This window comes from Alternaria infectoria (genome assembly GCF_024043175.1).
Source record: "Alternaria infectoria strain BMP 0036 chromosome Unknown scaffold_1, whole genome shotgun sequence".
NCBI classification, from domain to species: domain Eukaryota; kingdom Fungi; phylum Ascomycota; class Dothideomycetes; order Pleosporales; family Pleosporaceae; genus Alternaria; species Alternaria infectoria.
In genome coordinates this window covers 2,738,032-2,765,234 of record NW_026250690.1, presented here as the reverse complement: position 1 = coordinate 2,765,234, position 27,203 = coordinate 2,738,032, and the positions used below count along the sequence as shown (strand labels likewise).

Genomic DNA, 27,203 nt, shown 5'->3' with positions numbered 1-27,203 from the left:
TCAACACCTTGGATCCTCATTTGGTCGGTCGTCCTCTGTAGTTCACGGTGTGAGATATTTTTTGGAGTATTATACATTCGTTTTTCTCATATAGCTCGTACACTCGCTTGGAATAAACAAACAGACGTCTGATATCTTTCCCTCGTGTGATCAGCGAAACCGCTATGAACATTCTCCTCATTAACGACTTAAGTGCCTGCTTGCCATGCCCAAGTCAAATTCCAACGGTTCACCCTTCCAAGGCGCATCCGCGCCTTCATGAACTTGATCAAGCGACGGCCTTCCGCTAAGAGAGGTTCGCTGAACCACGACCTCATGCGTGCACCATATCTCGCCATTGCCTGTATTCCTCTCATTCGCGCGCCAATGCATCTCGTCCGACGATCTCTTCGACTCCTCCGTGTGCAGCTCCTTCAATTTGAAGCCGGACTCTTCGTCTCCTTCGACAGTAGCAAGACGACTCTGGCTGTGATTTCGGAAGTTGTCCCTGTTGACCTCCGACTCTTGTGTACGCCCGTAGCCGCGGGAGAACGCGTTGTTTTTGATACGAACACTGGCGACGCCGAGGTAACGCAGTACATGTTGGAACGGCGAGCGTAGAGTCGGTACGCATATAACGATGAAACCCACGAGCTCCTCGATAGCGGACCACATGCCGACAATGATGCTTTCGTTCATCGGGTCGCCCGTCTTGCCAAAGTTCATAGCAGCGATAATCTTCAAGATCGATGCCACGCCCGTGAAGAAGCCGAGTCCCATGAGTGCGCCGACGATAACGCGTTCGCGAACAGGACGCTGGATCCCACGAAGAAAAGATACGGGAAGAAGGGCGAGTATGAAGTCGGTGAGAATATGGACGACGGAAACGGTTATCGAGCTTATCCTGACTCCCGTCCTGCTCCAGCAATGGCCTTCTACTGTACCGAGTAGATCCCAGGCTTTCTCGACCGGTATGCATTGCAGTAGTGTTGCTAGTGTGTTGTAGACTGCAAGTACGATCTGCAGACCGATCATGGACCAGAGGAAGCGCTTCATGAATCTCGAGGGAGAGATCCGAAGAAGCATCAGGGAGAAGGATATCTTGACCAAGGCCATAGACCACCCCCAGATTGGTTGAGAGATAGACGCTAGCCTGGTTGCAGCTTGCGCATCTGACAGGAAGAACTCGTCTGGTGGGAGTCCGAAAGCATACGGCGTAGCGGCAAGGAGAAGACATGTGTTAACCACTATCAAGACCTGATTCTGTCAGTCGACCCGATATCGTGAGTGTATTAGAGAACATGAGCTGCTACTTACCCATGCTAAAGCGCATGTGTAATCGTCCCACTGCATTCTGTATACAGGCATCCATCGTGACCACATGCGCGCTCCAAAGACAATCAGAGCGATGCTTTGAAGGGCCAGCGTCGCACCGGCAATAGACTTCCCGCTCCTCAGCGCTGCCGCTGAAGGAGGCGCGGGAATCAAGTGAGGATCTGGTGGTGGTGGTGTTGCCATGACTCTCCTGTCAACATGTCGTTTGCGAGTGACGGGGCATTGATACTCATTTCAGGCAGGCAGTGGATCGAGCGGAACCGCGGAGTATATTAGGAGTATGTCAAGCTTCAACAAGCATGGCCCATGGTGGCGTGGGGCACACTCTGGTAATAAACTTCGAGCGCAGACCCAAATGACACCGATCATAGCTTGCGATATACTTTAGGGCCATGTCGTGGCAGGTTGGGTTCAAAGCCAATTGTCGGAAATGCGCGTTCGTACCAATGAGCACGCGGTGTTCATGTCGTTGTAAAATTTTCAGGCATGTTAGGTCGTGTGCCTGACGATGTAGGCTGAAGGTGATCGTTCTTCCGCTGCAGGGGCTCGCAGTTGGGTATGTCGATCACACCAAGATGTTGGTCGACATAGTGGTGCTAGCTGTGGTAGTGAAACTTAGCAACTTTTTCCACGTCTCGATTGGCCGAGTTTCTCATGAAGGTGTGCGAAAGAACATTCGATCCAACTTCTGAAAATGTAGCCTTTGAGGATCATTTTGTCAGAGTTTGAATATTCAGACGCAACGTCGCATTGCCCCGACCGTTAGTCACTCTTCGGGTCGACCATCTGTACTGAATCAGGCTAAAGACTTGACGTCGAGCGCCGAATATAAGTCCGGAGGGGCTGCATGTGTGCAGGCTAATTCCATTTCAAGTTTCTCCGCGCAGGTATTTGACGAGAATTTGGCGAAAGCGAGATTGGAAAGATGGTAAAGACGATGTAGTTAGCGACGGGCGCGATTCCGAGCGCGATCGCGGGTGGCGGCGCAATCGTGGTAGCCTTGGACCCTAATCACCAATGACTAATTTGACAATTGCATATGGCACCGAGGCGCTTTCCGGCGATGCCGCCAACCAGCTTCTGGAATTCGCACCTTGTGAAGTTTCACGCAGCGCCGAATCGGCTTCTTTCCATGACACTACGCTCTCGAACTGGTGTGAGGGCGCCATTGCGCTCATCTTGGCTCCCAAACCTCCGTAGTCATGCCGGAGGTTGTCCTACGCACTCAAACTCTACTCCAGCCACCGAGCTACAAAAGCTATGCTAATTACGATACTTCCATCCTTCATGGGCCTTCTAAGCGGATGTAAGACGTCGCTAAACCAAGTTACAGAAAATTGTTAGTCACGCTCGCCTGCCATTGCTGCATCGAGGAGCTGCATGCGCTCTCTTGACCAACACTCAGACGCCGAATTGATCGATCTTCATATCACGAACATCGCACAAGCATTGGCACGCGCAACGTCCCCTCACGGCGAACGAGGCCTCCAGCACATGCAACATGAGGAGTTCTTCAGTGGTAGACAGCTGTGGAAGCTCATACTACCTCGGCTGGCTAATGCTCTAATAACAGACATCCAATCCCGTACGAAGATGGACGCTCGCGTTATGATACACTTGCGACCGTTTGCGCAAACGAGTGGAAGGGACTGGTAAACCCTGCGGATATTATATCTTATCTCACGATAGGTGCATGCTTCATATACAGAGGAAGAGTTGGAAAAAATAGGATCCAGAATTTCCGCCATGCACGTTCGGCACCAGTAGGACGAGATAGGATATCACACAGCAGCATCATTATATATCCCTCACGTCCACACAGAAACAAACACCCAGCTAGGGAGAACATCGGGTATGCGCCATGTCTTGCCAAGTGGAAAGCCTTTATGGTGTGAAGAACCTAGACAGGCAATGATTCCACGATCATCAGGGCGTTGCTTCACAGTAAAATGTTTGTATACTCGATCGCGGTTATCTTATCATGCGCATGTATTCAGTTGCACTCCAGACGTCGTTCGCCCGGCGTAACTAGAGCTGAGGATGCGCGATCTGCTATTCCAGTCGTAGTGGCGTCCGGCAACGATGATGTGCCGCTGACGGTAAGGAGGTCACGAGCGAGATCTACTACCTAGTAAGCAATTTACACGGCGTACACGGCGTACATGAGATGTAATCTTATATCATCATCAGCTTCTACTTGCAGTATCGCATACGACAATCTCACAGCCAGTGGAAGAAAGTATACCCCCCAAGACTGTTCTCCGCTTTCGGAGTGCGCAAGTAGCGGAAATTGGAGGACCCAACTCGACGTCGGTGATTGTAACCTTGAAAGGCACACTGCTGCAGGCAGAAGACGCTGTACTACTACCACACCCAAACGGCGACATACTGCCCTATAGCGAGAGGTGAAGGATGTCCTTGCAGGGAGTGTAGCGACAGTTGTCTGCCCCACCAGCCCTCTCGCGTTTCGTTGCTGCAAGCGTCAGGGCGCGACTAGGGCAACCAGCTCTCCACGATTCGCCAGCGTGTTAGCCTCAGTTAGCCAGGCCCCAAAGGCGGTCCGCCAAAACAGCTCAGCCTCCACAATGTCGCATGGCGCTATCCAGGGTGGACAGATGTGACAGCGTGTCGCGAAACAAGTCAAGGTCGCACCGGAGACCACGGCGTGTTGCATCTTGCATGGGCGACATGGCGGTCAGTAGGGAGTAGATAGAGATTTTGCAGGATTATCGGATACGAAAGGGCGAGGCGACTGTGTGCGCCGTGTGTTGCTGTTAATAGCATCGGAGCATGGGAGCGGACTAGGAGTTAGCGGCAGATCGGGTATAGGCCAGGCTTGAACGAGGAACGTGACCCTGGCCGAGCGTGTCTGGCTGCAGCAATAGCGCCTGCTAGACACCTCTACATTCCAAGCTGCCTTACTAGTAATCGCAATGCTCCCATGTTGCTAAGGTCCCAGCTGAAGACGACCCAAGCGACCACAGGCACCCTCATGGAGCCGCATCCGACGCCCACTTGACGCTCTTCGCACCCGCTATTACCACATTTGCCCACGCAAGGAAGGCGCGATCAGGCTTACCATGGTGGGGAGGCCTTCACACCATCACAACCCGGGAGCGCAACTCGACAGCACGGCGCCCTCAACGGAAGGAAGAGGGAAGGGCGTCGCTTTCGCCAGCGATGAGGGCAGCGCTCACAGAAAACGGGCGGCCTACGACGAGCGCGCGCGCACCACATCCGTCAGCTCTGAAGACTCGGAGGGCTACGAGCACGTGAACACGCTGCTCTCTGCGTCGTCGATTGCTAACACCGACACTATCTCCTCGTCAGGCCACTCGACGGCTATGACATCCGCCACTACCTATGACGATCGGCCGAATGACGATACGCCCATTGCCACTCCGTCCTATGCGGCCCCCAGCCTTACCCTCCTCGAACTCGTCTCCAACACTGCATCCTCGTCCGCGCTCCCTGATAGCTTCGATGTGAATGTGTCCCGGAAAGGTGGATATGTTGCGGTATACTCGGCGTCGAATCTGTTCTTGGTCAAGACCGTGCAGCTGCCGCGACTATGGGCAAGGACACTGCAGGTCAAGCGCAAGCCGGTCGCAATCGACATTACTGAAGATGGCTTTCTATTGGCCGTGCTATCGAGACCTTCACAGGTCGATCTATACGAAATCCACGGCGAGGGCGATAACCAGATCAAGAAGAGGCGGACCATCATGCTGGTGCACGAGGCTAGCTCTATCGTCATATCGCCGGACGCGCGCATCTTAATTACGGGCAACAAATTCGGCATCGAAGTCATTGCCATTGGGCCAGAAGTACCTGAGACGACACGGCGTACGCTTTCGGGACCCGCCGGTGATGCATTGGAGTTCTCGGACGACGGTCGCACACTGCTCATAACGGGGTATGCGAGGAAGTCGGATGGCTCGGCCTTGTTCGTCCTACCGGGTCTCTACGATGGTCCGCTTACAGAAGAGGGCGAGCCGATTCCACAACCCCCGGAAGCTGCATGGACCGGCTCGGTGCTGTTTCCTGAGACAGCAAGAATAGCACGCCAAGCTACCCTGCTTCCAGATGCCGACACCGGGACGTTCAACGAACTCTTCGCGTTCAACGCCGAGGAGGACTCATGGGGCATCTACGATATTGCATGCCAACGCTTCACACAGCGGAAGATGTTTCTGCCGGATCACGCGAGGTGGACGCGCTCAGAATTCGTAGATGATGCTATGCCTGCTGTCTCTCCAAATGCTGACCTTGCCGCTGTTGCCCTGCGGATGCGAGGTACCACCAATATCTGGATTTACGAAGTACCAGGTTGGGAGTACAAGCCGAGCGAAAAGGCCAAGGTGGATGCCCCGATTCAGCCTTGCTTTTGCATTCCCATACCAAACGACAACGCAGGTACTTTGCAAGAAATTTGCGTGCTCAGATGGGTTAGGCTGAACGCCAACGTTCAGCGACTTGTAGCGGTTGGCAACTCGAGCATACTACCCGATGAGAACGATGTGCCTGGGGCGCCACTGGGGTCCAAGGGCGTCCTGATAGTCCTGGATTTCGACAAGACAAAGCCCCTGGGAAGCGCTCCACCGACGCCGCTCAAGACAGAATACGACTTAGACCCCCTTTGTCCAGGCGAGATGCTACCGGAAGGCTCGATTGACTTTGATCGCGAGGTGGAACTGGTACGAACCAGGACCATGGCACAGCGCAGAGCCCAGGATCGAAACGACATTGTTGCACGAAGACCATCGAGAATTGGAACCACGCCTGTTCAGCGGGCACGTACTTCTGCGAACCGGAATGCGCCAAGACCACCACTGCCTTCCGATGAGTCGGAGGAGTTGACACCGGAAGAGGCACAGGCAATGTTTGAAGCTCCGTATGATAATCAACAACCTCGATCTCAGATGTCTCTAGCTAGGGCTGCCACCGTCGCGGCGGTATCACCTGCGAACCGTCGGCATCTGCGTGCTCTGCCTTTCAGACCCCTGGAGTACCGTCGTGCAGACGGTCATCGAGAGCTGCCACACGAAAGTGACGCCGACAACTGGGTGCCACCTCCGCCAGCATATACGACCACCGCAGCAGCAGCAGAGAGTGTGAGCCTGAGCCATCCGGATGCGCCCCCTGTACCTCGATTACCTCATACTCATTCATCATCTTCCATACCGCCCGTTCCTCCACTACCAAACATGTCCGCAACCATTAACCCCTCCCAAATGTCTCCGTCGCACCCTTACCATCAGCGCCAACAATCGATATCTTCCGTCGACGTATCATCACCTCCAGCTGCCGACCCAGGGCGTCGCCCATCTCTGCTGCATCCATCCACATACCCCAGCCCCCAATCTTCTGGCTCGATACGACGGAGGCGATCAAGGACCCGATCACCATCGGAACAAATGTCGTATGTACCCTTGCCGCAACCCCAATCCGCATACCCGAACACCGCATCCCACATGCCCACCCGCCGTCCCACAAATGGGCGCACTCAACGAGTTCCTCACGATAATCTCGACCTCTACGCTCCACCCGTCCCCAGTATTCCAACCTCCCGCCGCGGCTCGGCTCCAAACATAGCAGTTCAGCGCCGTCCTCTACCCATGAGCAGCCCACGCATGAGCATGCCCTATCCTGCACCGCCAGTCAACAATTCAAGTCAGCCAAGGAACACTCTGCCACCTCTGGCTGCTCCAGACCAACAGTACTCAGCCGGTCAAAGATTCCCCATCAGTGCGCCGCCGAGGACAGATCAAAGTGCGCAGTACAACCATCCTTATGGGAGTTACTACGGGCCACCGCAAGGTGGCGTGCATAGGGCGTCGCAGAGTGTGGGCGATCTCCTCGGTGGGAGTGGAGGTACTGGGCGCAGTTCCAGGATGGATGGCGTCCTTGTTGGAGAGAAGAAGGCCAAGGGGAAGAAGAAGATGGGATGCACTGTTATGTGATGAGCGGTAAAACAACGACGGACGACCGATTTATGTTTCTCATGATTATATTATACCCATGACCTTGTTTCTTTGGTGTCAGCGTTTTGGTCTTTGAAGAGGGAGTGGATATGCGAGCGCTCCTGCAATTGGTTGAGCGGTTGAGCGAGGTCATTTTCTGAGAATTTGACGAGACTGCACATGGTGGCTACCTATACACGAGGCACTTAGATTGACGCAAGGAGCAATCCAGGGATTATCGGAACATCATCTCTTTCTACATCTTTACTTGTTGACTTCGCATCTTGATTAGAAACAAGGTGATTACAAATCTGACGTGGCTTTACTTTAACTCAAGTCCTACCATGGCATCACGCTGACGAAATCAACCACACACGACTCGATGACTTCCAAACTTCATACTCTACTCTACTCTACTACAGGATTAGGTCCTCTTTAAGAACGAGAGTCACAATCATAATGGAACCCCGTACTTTCATCATCCCAACTCCCCAGAACTGGTGACGTACTACGATATCACGCAATCATGCTCACTGAGCGCGTGAAGCCGTAGCAGACATTCGATATGACGCTAACTCATCTCTGTCCGAATTACCCCGTGCGTCTAGGCACGAGCCTTGGCGTATAACGTGGAGCAATGATATATCGCATCGTGACATTGGAAGACCTCTTCAAGACAACACCCGCTCAACTATTCCAAAACGTTCGAAATGGTCGGTCCGCGCAACAATAAGAAAGAGCCCGCGCAGACACCGAGTGATCAAGGTGACGTATCGCGCTTGAACACAAGATCGCACTCCGTTATGGCGCAAGGTCACGATGACTTCAGCGGCAGTCGCCCAGGCTCCCAGCGTAACCAAAACGTTTCAGCTGATGACGTGGTAAGCTTTCGCTCCTTGGGTACCAGATAATATATATAGCAACTAACGCATAGCAGTTCGCATACAGCCCCAACGTCCAACCAAATGGGGCTCAAACGTCAAGGAACAACGTGTTCTCGCATATGGGCCAACCAAGATTTCCCAACATGAGTCCTAGCTTGGTAAATCAGGCACCAAAGCCTGTAAGTATCTGCATTATCAGTGTAGAAAATGCTTCAACTAAACATGACAGCAGGAAGGCTGGGTCACACCAACACTGTCTAACAGACAGCCCACTGGTTTCGCTCAACCCATGGACGCTCGTCAATATCAACATGCTCTGTCACAGGCAGGCTACCCATCCTGGGCGACCCTATCCGACTCTCGTCCGTTCAACCCGGGCCCACCCCAACGTCCGATCGCAACCCCGTATACCCGCTATCGAGAAGATTACAAGCAAAATCTCTCCACCGATACGTCCGCGGTACCTAACTCCTGGCTACCCCGACTCGATATCGACCTCGATCAGATGCATAATCAGTGTCCCGTACCCAGCCCATCAAGACCACTACTACAACCCTACTCGATCTCGTCGTTCAACGAACTCGAATTACCCACCGGCGCGGCTGTCGCGTCTTACCTAGAAGAAATCATATGGCGACCGTCGACTGGCGCCTACGCTGTACCACAAAACGAAGCGGAGAAATCGTATTATGTCAAGAAGATCTGTTTCGGTCTCGTCAACCTCTCCAACATATGGGACACAGTCGCAGATGTATATCCCTACGCCGTCAAATTCTCCAAAACGGGTACATGGGCTGATCCCAGAGACATCGAAGCGACCGCACACATCATCGTCAGCAACGCTATGCGCATCCACAAAATGGGTGTCGCTGGCTTGCCGTTCCGTCGGTGCGAGGAGTTTGAATCGCTGAACGCGGAGGATATGGATTTTACTTTTCCACAGCGGATTCATTACCTCGCGCGGCTGTTCTGGCACTCGAAAGTCGCGGCTGATAACGTCATGTTGGGGAGGGATATTGCCAAGTATGTCGCGCTACCACTGACGTCCCTCCGCCATCTACCGCGGTTTGAACAAGAGTGGTCGAGTATGTCGGACGAGCAACGCATAGTGCAGACTCAGATTCATCCGTATCCGCAGGGGCTTAGACATCCGACTCCTCAGGAGCAGGAGCAGATCCTGAAGCATGTACGTATGTTGCCGTCGCTGTTTAACAACTACATGGCTACGGGTGGTCAGTCGGGTACGTTTAGTCCAGGTCGAAAGCCACCTGGTGGATCAGCAGTGCCTGGGAAGCGTCCGGCGGATGGTGACGGAGGATACAAGATGGAGCCTGCAGCTAAGCGCTCTCATAACTATGCGCGTTCTCGGAATGATCAGAGCTTTGAGAAGTTCCAGTATGAAGAAGGTCACCGCCCAGGTAGCACCTTGGGCACTAGATCTGCCACCCAAACTCCGGCGAGCGATCGGACCAACGGATGAGAGACCTTAGCAGAGCGCCCAATATACATCGGGCAGTAGCAGTAAGATCGTGGCAAGTATTTCCGGCGGTGGTTGCAAGGCGAATATGGTTTGGAAAGAGTGCGATTCTGTGTCTAGCTTGGAGCTCAGTCGTTGCCATGCGTAGAGCTATCAATGCGACCATGTCGAAATTGTCACATCGAACAACATCGTTGATCGGAAATTTCCCACGTGACTTTACGTCAGTGCCCAGGTGACCATTTGCGGAGAAGTCAGGGACGACTGAGTTCTCAAGCACGGGGTCAAGAGCCTTCGCTCCCACGTGATCTTTTCTCCAGACCGTCGCCGCGCTGGAACAATACATATAGCAGGTTGTAGAGCCGTGTGAAGATACCTGAAGTTGTCAATACATTGAGCTTCCGCAGTATCTCTATCTCAATATAGTTCTGGATAGCTCTTCAGACGCAGCGATGTGGTGCTTGTCATTGCCGCGGTCGTGCTCAGTGTACCTTCTTCTTACATCACACTGGTCAGAGCGCCACCCGACCAGTACTAGTCAGCGGGTAGTCGCAAATAAGACAACACAACTACTTCTATATACGCACTTTTTGATTAAATCCTGTATTTCTACATCGTGAACAAGTCCGATATTGATATCGCCGACCCAATTCACTACTGGCCACCACTTACATCGCTGTCGAAATGCTTCCTTCAACCGCTGCGTCCTCCGTGACAACATCATCGCAGACCGATATTGCCCCATTCAGCCAATCTTCAAGTGTTTATCACCCCCACGATCAAGGCGAATGGGACATGTGCGGCACTGATCAAGGCGATGCGCGGATGATGCCTCCAGACCATCATGTCCATGAGTGGGAAGCGTCGCAGGTCGCTCTAAACCGTCAGCTTCAGAAGCCCCAGTATTTTCAAGGCTCATCAGAATACATTATCTCCCCGCCTCCGATGTGGTATGGTCAGACTGACACTATCGCGACAACGCACGGACCATTTCATCGTCAATCATACCCAACTCATTGGGGCAGCGAGGCCTGGCCATTCGGCGACAACGACCAAGTGTCTGCTTTCAAGAATTTCCATGATGCTGGTCCTATTACAGGACTTCCACGATCCCTTCCCGCTTCGCCCGAAGGTGCAGTCTTGATGGCCTCAACACTCCGCCAATCGCAGCTCGAAGACGCATCTCCTGCTGGCCACTGCAATAACGGCGATCGCCGTTGGAAAGAGTATGTTCCGCGAGCTAGGACGAGTCGGCAGTCCGAAGAGGCGCCCCTGGTCCATAGTCCAGTTCAGTCCAGAAAGGCAGAGACGAAGACTAAGAGTAGGATTTTGGAAATCGAAGAGCAAGAAGAACCTCCCGCTACGGTGGACGGAGCTAAGCACCGTGATTCAGTTCACAAGACAGAGATGAAGCCCAACGTGAATGCGAAGAAGACCAAGCGACAAGCACCGCCACTGCAATCGTTCGGCCTGTACTTCACCGAAGTCACTGAAGCCCGCCAGAAAGCTCGGGGACTGGACTGGCCGCCTCATGAGGACGAGACTCTCCCAAACACCAAAGAAGAGCGGATAGCAGTTGTTCGTAAGCTCTTCACAGCTATCCAAGACACCAGCGACATCCAGGACAAGATGTCGAGCCCCATGCTCAAGAAGCGCTGGCTGGCAGAGAGTGCAGGAGAATCGAGCAAAGACGTGGTTGGAAACGCTGGGGAGACAAAACGCACACAGAAGATCGCTACCAATACAGTGTACAAACCTTGGGTGAAAGAGCGTCTCTGCTGGGATATCTTGGTCAGTTTCGCTATAGCATACGCAATTACCGGCGCTAACATGAACAAGGAAACAACTGAACGCATCTATCGAGAAGGCGCAGGGTTCGTTTCGATCCTGGATCCTGTCATGATCGATCGCTGCGAGAAATCACGGAAGCTCACGTTCGAGGAGCGTATCTCGAAACTTGTCGTAGTGTTGAAGTCCTACAAGAGCCGTGTCGACAAGCTGTTGCGTGGAGGATGTGTCGAGGAGTACGTGTTATGCCCGGATACTCTTCTCCAGATCAGCTCGAGCAACCGCCAACAGAACGACGAGCGTCAGAAAGACCTTACTGCTGGCCGAAAGCGCGAAGATCGGCTCGTCAAGAAGCCCGGGAAGAAAAAGCAGATTTGTAGGTCTATCATCAGGCACCATGAACTTCACTGACCATCGTAGTGGCGCCTACGCCAGCAACTAGTCGCAAGCGTACTCGCTACAGTTCCGAGGACGCGTCCGATGTAGAAGAGCCGCAGAAAAGCCGCACCAGGACCTAGACGCAGTGACCTTTGAGGCGCGGTGTTGATTCGGTTCGTGATTTCGCATTTCCTCAGGTGAGGGAAGGCGTATGGTATGCTCACTGCGTTAATGTTTGCTTTGCTTCTCTCATGGTATGTGTGGTTGTCCCTTTGTGAGTTCAGTTTTCCGCTCGTCGCAACCAGGTTTGGTGCACAGCGTTCTCCCTTGGAGCGGGTGGTAAAGAGGGCTTGATAGTTTTGAAAGATCGATCCTTTGTCCCTGCAGACTTGGGCGCTTTGGCTAGGTCCTATGCCTAATATCAGTGACGCAATACAACTTTTGAGGCTGACGGCCGATTTGTCTGGCTGTACATAACGAGACTGTGCCGCGCCGGCTCGTTACAGATCATGAGCATCAATCGCAGTTGTGAATCCACTTGCTACGATTCCGTTGGAAGTAAGAGTATCGTGAAGATGTGGTGCGCGTAGTGAGTAGCATCTGGGTAGTTGAGGTTCGTCCGCGTGAAGTTTGACGCGAGCTTCGGAGCGCGTGACGTCATTAAGTGGGGCCTCAAGCGGAACGCGTGATGCCTCATCACACCAGCGACGCTTCTCACAACTTCCTCGCTCTCTCGCTGCGCGTATGCCATGCTAGCAGCAGTCGCGGGTATGGTTCCGTTATTGTACGACGTCTGCCAATCTACACTGAGAAGATGAAGGCCCGCAACCAGGACAGACTCATACATACATTACCGGCCGCATCACCACCTATGACATGACGCGTCTGCTTCTGTGCGAGCGACGAATGTTTCTTGCAGATTTCGAAGAAGACGCCGATGCCACCGAACTTACTTCATCTGCAGGTAGGCGCGACCTTCATGTAACAAAGGGAAAGGGCAAGTAGCTTTGCGTCACACATTGTACCTGCTACTCCTACAGATGACTGCCACAACGTCGTCGAAACGATCGCACAGCCATGTCGCTACACTCCCACACAGATCCTATCCTATCTCACCTTAGCTTCCTCGACACTCGTCTAATCACACATCGCCGCGATTTCTATCTCTCCTATCCATACGAGTGAAGAGCCATGCCGAGATCGTCTGGCGATGGATACTTCGTATGTTACCTGCAGAGGATCAAGCAGTATATGGACGCGCAACTTGCTAAGGAGGGTAGATGGGGCCGCGCGACCTCAGCCATCACTCGAAGTTTCCGATGATGCTGCGACTTCACGGCAGCATCACTCCAAAGCTTGTCATACCCGTTTTGCTGGTAGGTGGGTGGGCCACCGCTGTCACTTGCATCTCGAAGCTTGTATATGACCGTAAGCCATATCCTCTTTCTCCTGTACCACAAAGCCCTATTCTAACATGACGCAGTTGGAACCGACCAAGTCTTCATCACCGTACTAGGCTTTGTCGTCAGTCTGGCCCTCAGCGTCCGCAGTTCTACCTCGATGGACCGCTACTTCCAAGGTCGACAGCTTTGGGGGCGCCTCCGACTCGCATCGCACATCTTGGCTCGCCTGATATGGATACACGCTGAAGAGAGGCATGCTGCTGATGCAGGGTTGGGGAAGCAAGATCTGCTCGGCAAGGTCAGCTGCCTGAACCTAATTGTGGCTTTCGCTGTCGCAGTGAAACATAAATTGCGGTTCGAGCCAGGAACGCATTACGAGGATCTGAAGCACCTGGTCGGTCATTTGGATACCTTTGCGCAGGCAGCGGATATGCCTGCGCCTGACCCTCCGAGCGCTTTCAGGCGGACTTGTCAGTTGCTCGGCATGCCTATGGCGACGCCCAACCCACGCAAACACGTCAAGCAATCGCGCGTGCCTCTCGGTGACCTACCCCTTGAGATTTTATCTCACCTCTCTGCGTACATGAAAGTTCTATACGACAACGGCACGTTGAGAGACTACAGCATCTATCAAACCCAGACTTTGGATTCGCTGACAATCATGGACGAGGTGTCGTGTGGCACGGAGAGAATCCTGAACACACCGCTTCCACTTGCGTACTCCATCGCCATATCCCAGGTCACATGGCTGTATATCCTGTTGCTACCGTTCCAATGCTACAACAGCTTAGGTTGGATCACCATCCCTGCATGTGTGGTCGCAGCGTACATCATTCTGGGTATCGCTTTCATCGGCCGTGAGATCGAAGACCCTTTCGGACACGACGTCAATGACCTACCTCTGGATGCCTTCTGCCAGCAAATCCGCCAGGACCTTGACATTATCATGTCACGCGCTGCGCCTCTCGTCAACGACTTTATGGGTCGTGAAGAAAACATGCCGCTGTATCCCCTTTCATATCTGAGCACGAGAGCATGGGCAAACAAGTCGCCAGATGAGATACATGTCGCTTTGTCGCAGAAGGTAGGTCTCCATCATCCCATGGTTGAACGCGGTGAGAACCCGGTGCCACCTACGCAAGGAAGACTAGCCGGCGTGGATGGCTGGGTTGAGAAGGGTGGTTCAGGACCGATTGACACAACAGGTCATTACAGAAGGAAGTACGGAAGTGTTTAGTTTTCTCAGGTCCAGACACCAAGAACACTCCCTCTTATCACCCTACCTAATATTCAGATTGCAAATAATCATTCTATTCCGTTTCCCGTCTGATTTATCCTCTCAAAGGGCCCTTCTTCCAAAGCTGACCGATCCCTCCCAACCCTCCGATGTTCTTTAACAGCGTCTCCAATTTCCACGCTTCCCTGTCTTCTCCAATGCCTAAAAACCCCAAATCAGACAACAACCTATGCGTCTTCTCGCCATACGCTTCTGCCTTCTCTTTATCGCCCTTCTCCAACCATAGCATAGCCAACATGGCATACTCATCGGTCAACATCGACCAGACTCCTTCGTCTTTGATCAGTTCGACGGATTCCTCCGCGAGAGCTATAGCTTCATCAAGTTTGTAGGCCTTCGCTAGCTCCATAATCTTTTCCTCGGCCTGCGTGATCATTGTGCGGCGAAGATCAGAGGCTTGGCGTTCGTCGGCTGATAGGCTGCAGAGGCTACATGTGCATTTGAACCCCCAGCGCTTTATCAAAGATTGCCGTTTCTGGAATGGAATGCCCAAGAGGAGGTCTAGGTGGCGTTAGCACCAAAACAAGAAGGAAGAGGGTGGAGATTACAAGAGACGGTGATCTCTTCGCCGGCTTCAATGTCGCGATAGGCTTTTATGGCCATTGAGACGCCTGCCCGGGAAAAGAGGACGAATGAGTTTGGGTTGCATGCATGATTAATGCGCTGGTACGGTCAGTGACACCCATGTTGCTGTTGAGACTGCATCGCGACCTACCGAGATCAGCGGATACAACGCCCTTGAGCTGACCTCCGCAACCGTGCTGCCATACGCGTTCGTCTTCATGATGTCTTCCTCTAAGCTCCCTTCCTCTTCGTTATCTCCATCATTTTTATCCTCATGGCTTTTCCCTGCATGCGCAGAACTCATATCCCTAATCATCGCAGGAACAAGCAATTGATCCACAGCCTTCTTCATCAGCTTCTTATTCTCAGCCTCACTTAACGCTTTCTCCGCACCCATATCCACAACAACAGCGGCCTGATCCACCATGAACGTTTCGTACATCTTGATCTTGCGCGTAGCTACTACGCCTTTCGCTTTCCCGGGTATATCGACGATTTTCCATGGTTGACCGCCGAGATACAAGCGCTCAGCATCTTTCTGAGTCAGAAAGTTATTGAGCGGGTTGTCGTCGAGATATTCCGACGCTAGATGGGCGGATCTTGGGGGAAAGATCAGGGAGAGACCGTGTGGGCCCGTCGTGTTGGATGTGTAGACGCAGTACTTTTGGCCGAGGGTGGGGAGATAGCTGCTAGTCATGCAGTACGGTTTGTGAGACCATGGCGCATAAGAATGATCTTCGCTGGGCTTGTGTAAGTTTTGTTGCAGATCTGGTTGCAGTAGGTTGTCGATATCGAGGACGCCTACTGTTGCATATACATGCTGGAGTGCGAGTTGCAGAGCAGCAACCGGTGAGACCAGAGATCGCATGTCTACAGTAACACGTTGCTGTTAGGGGTCATGAAAGCTTTCTATACACTCTCAAACCGCGACAGCAATTATGGATGTTCTGTCTTATCCCATAGTGGTTGCTGTGCATCAGTTCCCGAAGCGGTAATGTACGTCACGTAGCTTTACCCGGAAATTTACCCCAGACATACTCCCCGATACCAAGATCCTTGGGCACTTTGCAGGACTTTCCCGCTGACTTGACGGCCAATTGTAAACATTATATAGTCAATTCTGGATAGACGGTTGACGACGCGGGGCTTGTCGCCCAGAAGGGTTGATCCTAAACGAGTTGATCGCCTCGGCAGCAGGAGAGTAGTCATTCCCGGTTTCCCGATTATAGTATAGACAATCTCCCAGTTTCCTCAAATCAGCTTCTATTAAGTATAAATAACAATTTTCCGCTTGTGAGCAACTTGCACATACTGCAGACTTATTGCCACTGTTGAGCTTCATCCACTCCCCCTGTAATGAGTAAACCATGAATTGTAGTGATCTACGTAGCTTTTCTATCAATGCGTCGCATGATCTCTCGCCTGTGTATAGTTTGTTGATCTATACCTTGCATCATCGCGTTGTCGAATACGATATCGTTCAGTCTCTGCAGCTCTTCCTGCAAACAGACGAGCTTGCCAGATATGTAGCAGACGCCCACTACTAGGGAGAAAATGAGAATTCCTTCTGCCCTGTTCAATCGGGTACAGGCATAGAGATAGCATGGTGTGGCAACGACAGCGCAGACCCGAGTATATGTCGTCAGCGGAAGGCTATACGTGTACCTTAAGACGATGATCGCAAAGGTAAGAATCATAGTCTTCACAATCTCGGCATTTCCATGGTGTATATAACCCCGAGGGAACTGGGAGTACAGTTAAGTCTCAAGCTGAACGACAGTTCTCGATACACATGCTTACCTGTAACGGTGGGAGCCCGTATCGATGCAAGAGATTATCAATCCAGTCATGCCTGCCATCTTCTATCTCCTTTCGAAGGCGACCAAAAGCTTTTGCTCTGCCTTCGCCATATATAAGCGGCATTTGTACTTCGAATATGCCAAGGAGGCAGTACGCGGCATCTTCCTCCCGTTTGGTGCCACGATGTCTTGCCCAACGCATGCGCTCTTCGATAGGGTACTTCAGCATGAAGCTCGGGCCATTCTCCAATGCAGCTACGGGGATATTCGTCTCACTTGCAATTTCTTTTGCAAGGGAAGTCTTATCTCCGATTCTCGTGCCGTCTATCGAGAAGAAGACAACATTCCTTGGTGCTAGAAGCTCCTGAAGCGTCCATCCACGTGTGAACCATCGGTTACCCTTGAAAGATGGCTGCTTGTTGCTCTGCGAATACGGCCTGCCGGTGCTGGGCACATCAGAGAGATATACGTAGCATGCTGTCGAATCGCGATACCACTTGAACATCGAATTAATGGCTTCGGCCAATTCCGCGCTACTGCTCTTATCTATGCAGCATGTATCAACCCAGAAGAATTCGAGCTTGTCTTTAGCGGCCTGCGCGGCGCAGAACTGGAGTTTGGCGTAGCCGGGCTTCTTTTTGCCCTTGCCCTTGCCCTTGTATATGTCTTTGAATGTGACTTCATCCTCGTCGGCGCCCCAGGTATGTGATAATATTGCGTATGTTGGCGTGTAGCGAACAAACTCAACGAGTTCGAAGTCGTCGCCAGAGGCATGCAAAAGGCGCATGTTACCGTTAGTATAGAATCTTGGGAAACAAGCTGGAAAAATTGAGATCTGGAAAAATTGAGATCATATGTTCAATGATTGTTGCCTTTGGGCGAGGAAGGGAAACATGTTGTGGTGACAACGACGCCAATGCGGGGCAGTACAGTGAGGCTGAGCGTGATACATTAGCATAGTGTCTTGTGGCGGCGCTAAGATTCAGCCTTCCCAAGCCACCCAACTTCGCGGCGGCTCAACAGGAGAAGGCCGTCTGGCATGTGATTTTGAGCATGGCAACGGGTCGGCTCTTCGGTGATCAAGATGAGTTGAGCAATAGTGTGCTTCATATTGAACATGTGTCTTGTAGTCTTCCTAACTTATCCAAGGTATTCCAAAGTAGCCTTGCTTCACCGAATCGTCGTTCAACCTATTCATCATCAACATCAGCTCCACGCCTCAAAGCTTCGAGCTCATACCAGTATACGCAATGCACTCAATCTCCACCGGCACGCCCTTGGGCAGCTGCTTGACGGCAACACAGCTGCGCGCAGGCTTGTGGGAGAAGTACTGCTCGTACATGCCGTTCATCTCGGCGAAGTTGGCCATGTCGTCGAGGAAGACGTTGACCTGGAGTCGTAGTCAGCACCCTATCGGTTGTCCTTCCGCGTGCATTTCTGAACGCACCTTGACAATCCTGTCCAAAGCAACACCGGCCTCAGTGAGAATGCCCTTGATGTTCTCGCAGCACATCTTGGTCTTATCCGCGATGCTGCCCTCGATCAGGTTGCCCTTGGTATCGGCGGGGATCTGGCCCGAGACGAAGACATTGGGGCCTGCGACGATGGCTTGTGTCTAGACGGTGACGTTAACGTGGTGTTCGGATGCGATGGGGACGATAGAGGAGGAACGTACGTAGGGTCCGGCAGCTGTATCTCTGTTAGCAAGCTCTCCTTCTACACCTCCGCTATCAATCTGAACGTACGAGGACACGCGTTAGCGGTGTGAATCTTCTTGATATCAGACATCTTTCGTATTCCTTTGATGTCGCTTGCTTTGTAGGGTGAAGTTGTGATAGCAGGTCGCGTGAGATTCGTGGTTGTAGTAGTAAGGGATCGTGAAGCACGTAGAGCTCTTGGTACCGCCGTGCGTATCAGCAGCATGGGGACGTTTATCTACGTCAGGTAAATCGAGGCTATCATCGGGCTAGGTGGACACCTAATTGAGCGCGTCCGCCCTATACCCGTGACATAAGATGGGGCTTGGGAGCGGCATCGGAAGCTACCCCACTTTCCCTCTTGGGCGGGCGCTGCGTGTCAGCAGCTTGCAGGGATGCTTTTGTTGATGGAGGGGTAATGAGGGCGGAAATTTTGGGGACGGCGACTTTTGCGACGGGGAAAGAGGGTATGGCGCCGCTGTCGTGTTGCGCAGGGCGTAGGGCTTAGTTCAGTGTCAATGATATAGTGTGGAAATGACCATTTGAAGGTGCGTATACGAGTAAAGAGACTTTTGACGTATTTATCGTGATATCCTCGCGCGCATCTCTCATCGCGCCATGTCGTGACTATACAAACCACCAACGCCGCCCATATGCATTCCTATGCCCCATCTATAATGTGTATTGTTTACGGTATCGAGTCGAGATTTGAAGCCTGAAGATTACCAGCCGTCCCAGTATTACGCCACTACTGCTCCATCTTCTCCTCCTGGCCCGAGAGCAATGTGTGTACAGGCGCGTCGAGCTGGTCGCGGCCCTTGAGGAAATCGAGTTCGAGAATGAAAAGGTATCCCATGATAGTTCCGCCTAGCTTCTTCACCAGAGAACCAGCTGCGGCTGCGGAGCCACCTGTGTCGTGTTAGCATGTCGTCTCGTCTCTGATGCGAACGATATCACGTACCAGTCGCAATAATATCATCCACAATAAGCACGTTCTGCCCGCTCTTGACAGCGCCCTCCTGCATCTGGAAGAAATCACTGCCATACTCCTTCTTGTATTCCGCCGTCTCACACGGACCCGGCAGCTTGCCCCTCTTCCTGACGGGCACAAAACTCGCGCCCAGCCTCAGCGCAAGGCTGGGCCCGAACAGGAAGCCGCGCGCATCGAGTCCGACGACGACATCTGGCTTGGCACCTGTCGCGCCGAACTGCTTCTCAATCGACAGCTCAAGACCGCGCAGCAGTCCCTCGTGGAGCGCGGGGTCTGCGAAGATGGGCAGGATGTCTTCGAAGAGGATGCCGGGTTCGGGGAAGTCTTTGAACTGGCGGAGCGAGGCCTTCAGCGTGCTTTTAAGACGGGCGAGTTCGGCGGCGGCGGAGGGACGGGGGGTGGACTGTCCGCCTTGGGAGGGGCCATGGCTGTTGGACTCGAGAGTTGGGTCGGGCTTCTGCGGGGGAGGGTGCGCGGCGGTTGCGTCGCCCTTGAGTGGGGGGTCGGCGGACGTGGTGGTGTTGATGGGGTGGGTGCTGTGGGCGGGCGTGTCGTGGGGAGCGGACATGATGGGACGAGGGGAGGGGGCGGCGTCGAGATATAAGACGGACGGGTCAGGTCTGTATGGGAGGGCGGATGCGATAGATAGGGCTAGGGCAGAAGCCGGGTTGGGGTAAGGTGGTCAGGGCTGGCTGGCTGCACTGCAATGCTGTCAGACTCAGGCGTCGTCGTGGTCGCTGAGAGTACCCAGCGCAACAAAAAAAATTGAGTTAGCCCCTCTGGAAAACGGTCCGCAGGGCCACACAGTTCCTAGGCCCACCACCGAAACCCCCGTATGGCGAATCAAGACGCCATTTGTTCAGCCGCTCAGCGCTCAGCGCTCAGCGCAGCACCTTCGCACTCGGTTGCCTATACACCACCACGCTGCTCGATGCGGCAGCTCCCTACGCCCGCACCGCACTCGCCCATCCTATCGCACGCGCGCCACGGGCAGCTGTATCGCCGTGATCCCTGACCCACAACTATCTGCGGCGCCAAACATGTGCCAGACTCGACATTTACCCTTATCGGAACCAAGGGATGCCGAACGAAGACGTGCATTCACATGTCGACGTCACGCCAGGCCAGAAAACGAGCACGTAGGCTGTAGGGTAAGAGTCATACTGCCGCTTCCCAACAATTTCTCCTGCCCTCCCATGGATCCCATGCCTTCGGGCGACTATAGTAGCTGCGTTACTGTTGAAAGCCCTTCTCTAGCTTTGCATTCGCGATTCGCGCAATCTATTACTCAAACACGACATGTCAACAACATGATCTGCGTCCTCTGTCTCGCAACAAAAGCCAGTGCCGTCGAGGCGTAGCGGGGATCATGTGCAGTACCCCACGGATGTGGTAACCGAAAGGCAACTAAGGCGTTGTCGCAGCGGTGAGACGTTCTAGAAGGTCGAGCGGCATCCTGGGCTTGTTGTACCACGCTGGTATACCACCACACAATCTTTGTTCAAGATTAGTGTAGACGGTGAAGAGAGTTGTGTATCGCGTTCCGCCGCTGCCTGAGCAGTAGCCAACGAAACACACAGAGAACATGCTGGACTCATCAAGCGCCTGCGACGGCGCAGACCATCCAAGGCAAGCAAGTACTTTACGCGTCCTCGCAGCGAGCAAGCCCTTTGTCTCCACATTAACCCGCGGCATGCATGCATACTCACTAAAAGACCCCAATAGGGCAATGCCTAGCGCCTTGTCGCCTGTCGACTTGTTGACACCCGTCAACCGAATGCATGACGCGACCGTCAAGTTTCTCTCTGGAACCGTGGTTGACCAGCGTTTCGTCACACGATATTTTCGTCGTGACAAAGCGACTCTGAGGCAGCAGACGCGTGTCTGTCGGAAGAACCATGGTAGTAGCATCTCAGGTGGATTGGACATGCTCTAGAAGCTCGATAAAAGGTGGGTATATATTGTTTGATATGCCGCTGCAACCGCGGAGGCTCCCGATGGCCCAGACTAACTGTCCTCTATACATGCTGCCTACATGTCGTAACCTTCTCCACTGCATGTGTGCATGAACTACCAGAATAAGGCTGACTAACCCCAAACGTCCATGTTGTTCACAATGCATTCCTCGTCTGTCCGCTTCTTCAGACTACCAACAACATAGACCTTCTCGCCATACTCTTGCAATCGGTCCATGGTAGTCCTCACGTTCTCTTGACTAACAACAAGCACCATGCCGAGACCCGTGTTGAATGTCCTCGCTAGTTCCGTGTTATCCAGGCGACCTGCCTTCTTGAGCCATTTGAAGACGTCCAGAAGCGGCCAGCTCTTTGCATCGAGCTCCGCGGTGAGGGTCTTGGGCAACATGCGAGGAATGTTCTCTAGCAGGCCGCCGCCCGTTATGTGGGCCATACCCTTGATCAAGCCCCGCCGGGTCGCAGCTAGTAGTGGTTTGACGTAGATCTTAGTTGGCGTCAGGAGTGCCGTTCCGAGGTTCTCGCCTGAGCTCCACGGGCATGCGTCTGAGTAAGAGATGCCTTGTGTCTCGACGATTCTTCGGACGAGAGAGAAACCGTTGGAGTGGACTCCACTTGAGGCCAGACCGATCAGTACGTCACCCTCGGCCATGGACGCTGTGTCTGGTAAGATCGTTGCGCCCTGCTTGATCGCACCGATTGCAGCACCTCCGGCGTCGTATTCGCCTGCCTGGTAGATGCCGGGCATCTCTGCCGTCTCTCCACCAACAAGGGCACATGCAGACTGCCGGCAGCCGTTCGCAACGCCCTCGACAAACTTAGCAGCGCCTTCTACATCAAGCTTGCTGCAAGCGTAGTAGTCGAGGAACATCAGCGGCTCGGCGCCTTGTACGACGAGATCGTTCACGTTCATGGCGACGAGATCGATACCGACGGTGTCGTGCTTGCCCATTTCGAAGGCAATCTTCACCTTAGTGCCGATACCGTCGATAGCGCCCACCAGTATGGGTGCCTCGGTGTAGCCAGCTGCTTGCAAGTCGAGCAGCCCGCCAAATCCGCCAATCTTGCCATCGGCTCCAGGACGTTTTGTGCTAGCAGTCAATGCCTTGATCTGCTTAACGAGCTGGTTACCCGCGTCGATGCTCACACCCGATGATGCATATGTCAGCGCCTCGCCAGCTGGCTGTGAGGTGCTGGAAGGGCGTGTCACAGTGGTGCCCTCCTCGGCCGGCTCAAGGAGCTTCCAGTCGCATGTTATGCCTTCCTTCCTGAACTCCTGTAGCAGATGTTCTGCGATCTTGTCGAAGTTCTCGGTCGCGAGTGCGAGGATGGTCGGGCCGGCGCCTGAGAGACAGATGCCCAGCAGACCGGGGTGTGATTGTGGGGTAACGGATTGGAGGATTTCGGTAAGACCGGGGATGAGGCCGCGACGGTAGGGTTGGTGGAGCTTGTCTTGCATAGCAGTGTAGATCATGTCGGGGTCTGGTGTGGCTTGACCGAGCGCGGTGGTCAGGACAGCCAGTCGCTGCATGTTGAAGATGGCATCTTTGCGCGAGTACGACTCAGGCAGTACCGCACGCGCCTTGGCCGTCGAGACCTCGAATTGTGGGATGACGCATATGCACTTGATAGCGGGCGACCAAGCAAACTTGGTGTAGTGTCCAATGTTGAGAGGAGGCTCGGGTGGCCGCAGACCCGTGTCTACACCACCGGCGGGCTGTGGGAGGACTTCGCTGAGGGGAATTTCGAGGCGCTCGGTGTCTTCGGGCGACAGTTCGTTGAGGTATGTGCCGACAAAGCCTCCATATAGCGCTGCTGCGACGTTGTCTGGGTGACGCTCTTCCATCAGGCAATAGTCGAGCATGCGCGCTCTCGATAGCCCAAGGTTTCCGACCTCATTCGCCAGATACACACCTCCTACAATAGCCGCAGCCGAAGAGCCCAGTCCGCGTCCCAGTGGTATCGGGTTCTTGACGTGGACGTGTGTTTCCGAAGGGAAGTCGCGAACGCCATGGCAGCGGAGCACGTATACGGCAGTTCGCGTGATGAGGTTGTCTTGCGCGGCGAGCGGGACATCTTCCGCGCCTACGCCTTCATATGTTATCTTGCAGTTGAGCGAGTGTTCTGATTTCTCCTTCTTGGTGACTGTGACCTCGAGTTCCAGATAGAGGTTGAGCGCAAGGCCAATGACGTCAAAGCCGGGGCCGATGTTGGCGGACGAGCAGGGGATCTTGATGTGAGTAGTCATATTGGACTACAGAGCGCCTGGGGCTTGACGTGATGTCTTGTTATGTCGTCGCGCAAAAAATATTGGACCAGCGCATGGGAGGGATGAAAAAGATCGCGTGGGGCTCAAACGCCGACGCCGGTCGCGGGGTAGCGCACCGCCACACTTCATCTCTTGCCAGCCTCGCGACGCGTCCAGCTACGCGCAGACAACCAAGTACTCCGTTCCATCTCATCTCATCTCTGCATTCGGCTCCCCATCTCTGTCACCACAGTGCGATCGCATGCATCAGCTTGTCGGTCCAAGCTGCGGTCTCTCACACAACCGAGCAGACGTACAGACACCGCGATCCAGAGGGGAGTCGCGTCAACGCGTTCGCTATCAGCAGTAGTGGACATGATGTATCGCAAGCGTGGCTCGAATATGGTGAAGGCAGAGAGGGACTTGGGTGAGGCTGTGCAACACGTTTCCTCGCTTTGGTGGCATCCAAGAGCTGCAGTGACGCCACCGCTGACGCCTTGTGTGACCCGACGGCATTGCCAACGCATAGCCCTTTCAGTACTCAGGTAAGTAAAGATCTGTGTGAAAGCCGCTCACAGTAGTTGAAATCGACAACTTCGCAGCCCTTCTGCAAGGGCTTTCGCTACCAGACCTGCAGCAGGCAGACGTTCCACGATATCGCCGCACGACCAGGCAACAGGCAAGGCTGACCGGTTCTCTTGGCTGCCTACATATAGCCTCGTGAAGTACTTTTTGCTTGAATCTCATTCCCCCTCCCTTCTTCCTTTACGGTTATATCTTACTTGAATAATCGGAGTGAATTGGGACTCCCTTTATCGTTCAACTGCTTCGATAATACGGTGAAACGAATCCTCAGCTCCGCTCGACTAGCACGGCTCCCAGCTTCTCTTACTGCACTACGCTCTCACTTCTCCTTCAACTCACTCAAAGCCTTTACTCCCCCCACCCACTCAGCATACCATTACAGCACTTCAAGCACGCCGATCTCGAAGGACATCCGTCGCCTCAGTTCAGTCCGTCCCAACAGCACCCGTCATGTGCGACTCGCCCACTGAAGAAGACGCGCGCGCTGAGCAGTTGGCCTACTTGCGCCAGCTCATGGCTCTGGAGCAACGCAACAGAGCTAAGCGCGAGGCTCGCTCTCCATCGGTCTCCTCTTCATCATCCGAAGAAGATAAGCCAACCTCAAAGACCAAGTCAAAGGCCAAGACCAATGGTGTCAAGCACGTTCTTGTCAACGGTAAAGGTCGAAAGCAGGCTGAGAATGGCGCCGCCGATAATGACATGCCGGAAGACAAGCCCGAGGACGAGGAGCTTTACAAACCAGGAATGAAAAACGGTCTAAAGCACTTGTACTCCGGAAAGGAAGACAAAAAGGGCCGCTTTCAGTGGCAAGAGGAGATCCCCGAAGACCTTGGAGAAGCCGTCGAGAACGACGAGACCGCGAAGTGGGCGTTGCTCGTGCGGAACGTCAAGGTTTACAACGATCCCCGACGAGTATTGTCTATTCACTCGATTGTCGTTCAGAGCCCGCTGCTGAAGAAGCTGCTCGCTGGTGTACTGAAGAACTACCCGGGCGTCACCGTCGGCCTCAACCGTCTCGAGTTCCAGGGCAAGTTTGAGCCACTGATTCATCGATGGACTGAGTTGCAGGACGCTATTGCCAAGCTTGGCGACGAGACAGAGGATAAGCGCACGACCAAAGCCCACGCTGAGTTGCTCCAAGACATTCTCACCAAGGAATTCAAGAGCATGATTGATACCTCCCAGGACATGAAGAACAAGAAGGTTATGACATACGAACATCTTTGGACTCTGTATCAACCTGGAGCGACTGTTTTCGCTCGACAGGACGGTCAAGAGACGGCCATGATTTTGGTCGAGACGCGTTATGGACAGGATTGCAAGGGTGCGCCCTGCTTTTGGCTGACGTGCAAGTATGTCGATTGGGATGGCGCCAAGTTCGGTTCCAACAAGATCAACCTCTCCATCGCCGCCTATACCGGTACACGCGCCATCACCAATCTGCGTGTCTACCCCATCGAGTTCCATCCCGAGGGCGAAGCTATCCGCACTCGCCTTATTGAACGGGGTGCCAAAGCAGAAACTCTCGCTGGTCCGAACTATAGAGCATACCAAGGTGTTGCATGGAGGCAGGGTGGATTCGGGAACAAAGACAAGTACAACGTGAAGGGTCGGATCATCATCGATACCTACGGCTGGAACCGTTTCGACCCCACTCATTCGGTCTTTGTAACGCCACTGAACCAGAAAGATCCTAGCCCGCCACCGGTCCCGCCTATTCCGGGGCAGTACGACGAGGAAGAGATTGAAGAGTGCCAGGATGAGTTCGAAGACGAAGACGACAGTGGCATGCCATTGGATGGCGCATTTGCCGACGAGGATGATGCAGCCAAACACGTGCCCTTGACAACTGAACAGAAGCTCATCTGCACACCTTTACTTCGTGGTTACAGCCTGAAGAATAAACTTTGGCTGAACTTCTTCGTAAACTGCGTAAAAGACATTGAGTGGCAAGACGACGCGTTCGATAGGTTGGTGCTCCCAAAGAACCAGAAAGAGCTTATCTTAGGCTTCACGGAGTCTCAACGGAAGTTCCGCGATACGTTTGACGACGTGATCGAAGGTAAAGGTAAAGGCATGATTATCCTACTCTGCGGTCCACCCGGCGTGGGTAAGACTCTCACTAGCGAGTCAGTCGCCGAAGAAATGAAGGTGCCTCTCTACATGATGAGCGCTGGCGATCTTGGCTTCGATCCTAGGAAGGTAGAGACCAAGTTGCAAGACATCCTCGAAATGTGCAGCCGCTGGAACGCAGTCCTCCTCCTCGACGAAGCCGACGTCTTCTTGGAGCAGCGCTCCCTTCACGAGCTCGAGCGCAACAAGCTCGTCTCCATCTTCCTTCGCGTTCTAGAGTACTACGAAGGCACCATGTTCCTCACGACCAACCGCGTCCAGACCTTCGACCCAGCCTTCCAATCGCGTATCCACATCTCGCTCGACTACCCCGGTCTCACCATTGACTCGCGCAAGACGGTCTGGAAGAACTTCCTCGATTCGTCGTCGCAGGAACACACCATTTCCAAGGCTGAACTCACGGAGCTGGCGCGTATGGATCTGAATGGTCGGCAGATTAAGAATATCCTCAAGATTGCTAGGTTGTTGGCTAGTCGCAAGGAGGAGAAGCTTAGTCGGGAGCATATCACTACTACCATGGATGTTACTCAGCATCTTCATAACGAGACGCAGTTTAGTGAGCGTACCAAGGGTACTTTGTACGGCTAGTACGGGAGAGAGACAGAGGTGCGGGTGGGTAAAACTTGCGGTAACTATCGCGTCTTGGAGACATGAGGGACCAAGAAGGCAGCGCGACCATCTATCCGGAAATGTCAAGATCTCTTAGTCT

At 53.4% G+C, this 27,203-nt stretch overlaps 11 protein-coding genes across 11 annotated transcripts; 4 read left to right on the top strand and 7 right to left on the bottom strand.

Annotated features, from left to right (window-relative positions):
• Window positions 1-180: 180 nt before the first annotated feature.
• Window positions 181-1,332, bottom strand: J4E92_000903 (uncharacterized protein; the record flags this gene model as incomplete). The annotated part of the gene is made up of 2 exons (XM_051492317.1): window positions 181-1,236; window positions 1,297-1,332. The coding sequence occupies 2 exons, from the start codon at window positions 1,330-1,332 to the stop codon at window positions 181-183; spliced, it is 1,092 nt and encodes a 363-aa protein (XP_051357829.1).
• Window positions 1,333-4,394: 3,062 nt separating this feature from the next.
• On the top strand, window positions 4,395-7,277 carry J4E92_000902 (uncharacterized protein; the record flags this gene model as incomplete). Its single annotated transcript, XM_051492316.1, has 3 exons — window positions 4,395-6,428; window positions 6,671-6,736; window positions 7,035-7,277. 3 exons carry the CDS (start codon window positions 4,395-4,397, stop codon window positions 7,275-7,277), a joined length of 2,343 nt encoding a protein of 780 aa, XP_051357828.1.
• Window positions 7,278-7,987: 710 nt separating this feature from the next.
• J4E92_000901 (uncharacterized protein) lies at window positions 7,988-9,641 on the top strand (the record flags this gene model as incomplete). The annotated part of the gene is made up of 3 exons (XM_051492315.1): window positions 7,988-8,158; window positions 8,215-8,340; window positions 8,394-9,641. The coding sequence occupies 3 exons, from the start codon at window positions 7,988-7,990 to the stop codon at window positions 9,639-9,641; spliced, it is 1,545 nt and encodes a 514-aa protein (XP_051357827.1).
• Window positions 9,642-10,781: 1,140 nt separating this feature from the next.
• On the top strand, window positions 10,782-14,444 carry J4E92_000900 (uncharacterized protein; the record flags this gene model as incomplete). Its single annotated transcript, XM_051492314.1, has 4 exons — window positions 10,782-11,802; window positions 11,847-11,908; window positions 13,085-13,232; window positions 13,288-14,444. 4 exons carry the CDS (start codon window positions 10,782-10,784, stop codon window positions 14,442-14,444), a joined length of 2,388 nt encoding a protein of 795 aa, XP_051357826.1.
• A 94-nt stretch (window positions 14,445-14,538) lies between these two features.
• J4E92_000899 (uncharacterized protein) lies at window positions 14,539-15,107 on the bottom strand (the record flags this gene model as incomplete). Its single annotated transcript, XM_051492313.1, has 2 exons — window positions 14,539-15,005; window positions 15,053-15,107. The coding sequence occupies 2 exons, from the start codon at window positions 15,105-15,107 to the stop codon at window positions 14,539-14,541; spliced, it is 522 nt and encodes a 173-aa protein (XP_051357825.1).
• A 52-nt stretch (window positions 15,108-15,159) lies between these two features.
• On the bottom strand, window positions 15,160-16,104 carry J4E92_000898 (uncharacterized protein; the record flags this gene model as incomplete). Its single annotated transcript, XM_051492312.1, has 2 exons — window positions 15,160-15,954; window positions 16,096-16,104. 2 exons carry the CDS (start codon window positions 16,102-16,104, stop codon window positions 15,160-15,162), a joined length of 804 nt encoding a protein of 267 aa, XP_051357824.1.
• Window positions 16,105-16,832: 728 nt separating this feature from the next.
• Window positions 16,833-17,825, bottom strand: J4E92_000897 (uncharacterized protein; the record flags this gene model as incomplete). The annotated part of the gene is made up of 2 exons (XM_051492311.1): window positions 16,833-17,673; window positions 17,818-17,825. 2 exons carry the CDS (start codon window positions 17,823-17,825, stop codon window positions 16,833-16,835), a joined length of 849 nt encoding a protein of 282 aa, XP_051357823.1.
• A 261-nt stretch (window positions 17,826-18,086) lies between these two features.
• J4E92_000896 (uncharacterized protein) lies at window positions 18,087-18,790 on the bottom strand (the record flags this gene model as incomplete). The annotated part of the gene is made up of 3 exons (XM_051492310.1): window positions 18,087-18,257; window positions 18,315-18,482; window positions 18,770-18,790. The coding sequence occupies 3 exons, from the start codon at window positions 18,788-18,790 to the stop codon at window positions 18,087-18,089; spliced, it is 360 nt and encodes a 119-aa protein (XP_051357822.1).
• A 522-nt stretch (window positions 18,791-19,312) lies between these two features.
• APT1 (adenine phosphoribosyltransferase) lies at window positions 19,313-20,123 on the bottom strand (the record flags this gene model as incomplete). Its single annotated transcript, XM_051492309.1, has 2 exons — window positions 19,313-19,473; window positions 19,526-20,123. The coding sequence occupies 2 exons, from the start codon at window positions 20,121-20,123 to the stop codon at window positions 19,313-19,315; spliced, it is 759 nt and encodes a 252-aa protein (XP_051357821.1).
• Window positions 20,124-21,643: 1,520 nt separating this feature from the next.
• Window positions 21,644-23,776, bottom strand: J4E92_000894 (uncharacterized protein; the record flags this gene model as incomplete). The annotated part of the gene is made up of 1 exon (XM_051492308.1): window positions 21,644-23,776. One exon carries the CDS (start codon window positions 23,774-23,776, stop codon window positions 21,644-21,646), a length of 2,133 nt encoding a protein of 710 aa, XP_051357820.1.
• A 1,035-nt stretch (window positions 23,777-24,811) lies between these two features.
• On the top strand, window positions 24,812-27,082 carry J4E92_000893 (uncharacterized protein; the record flags this gene model as incomplete). The annotated part of the gene is made up of 1 exon (XM_051492307.1): window positions 24,812-27,082. The coding sequence occupies one exon, from the start codon at window positions 24,812-24,814 to the stop codon at window positions 27,080-27,082; it is 2,271 nt and encodes a 756-aa protein (XP_051357819.1).
• Window positions 27,083-27,203: the final 121 nt, after the last annotated feature.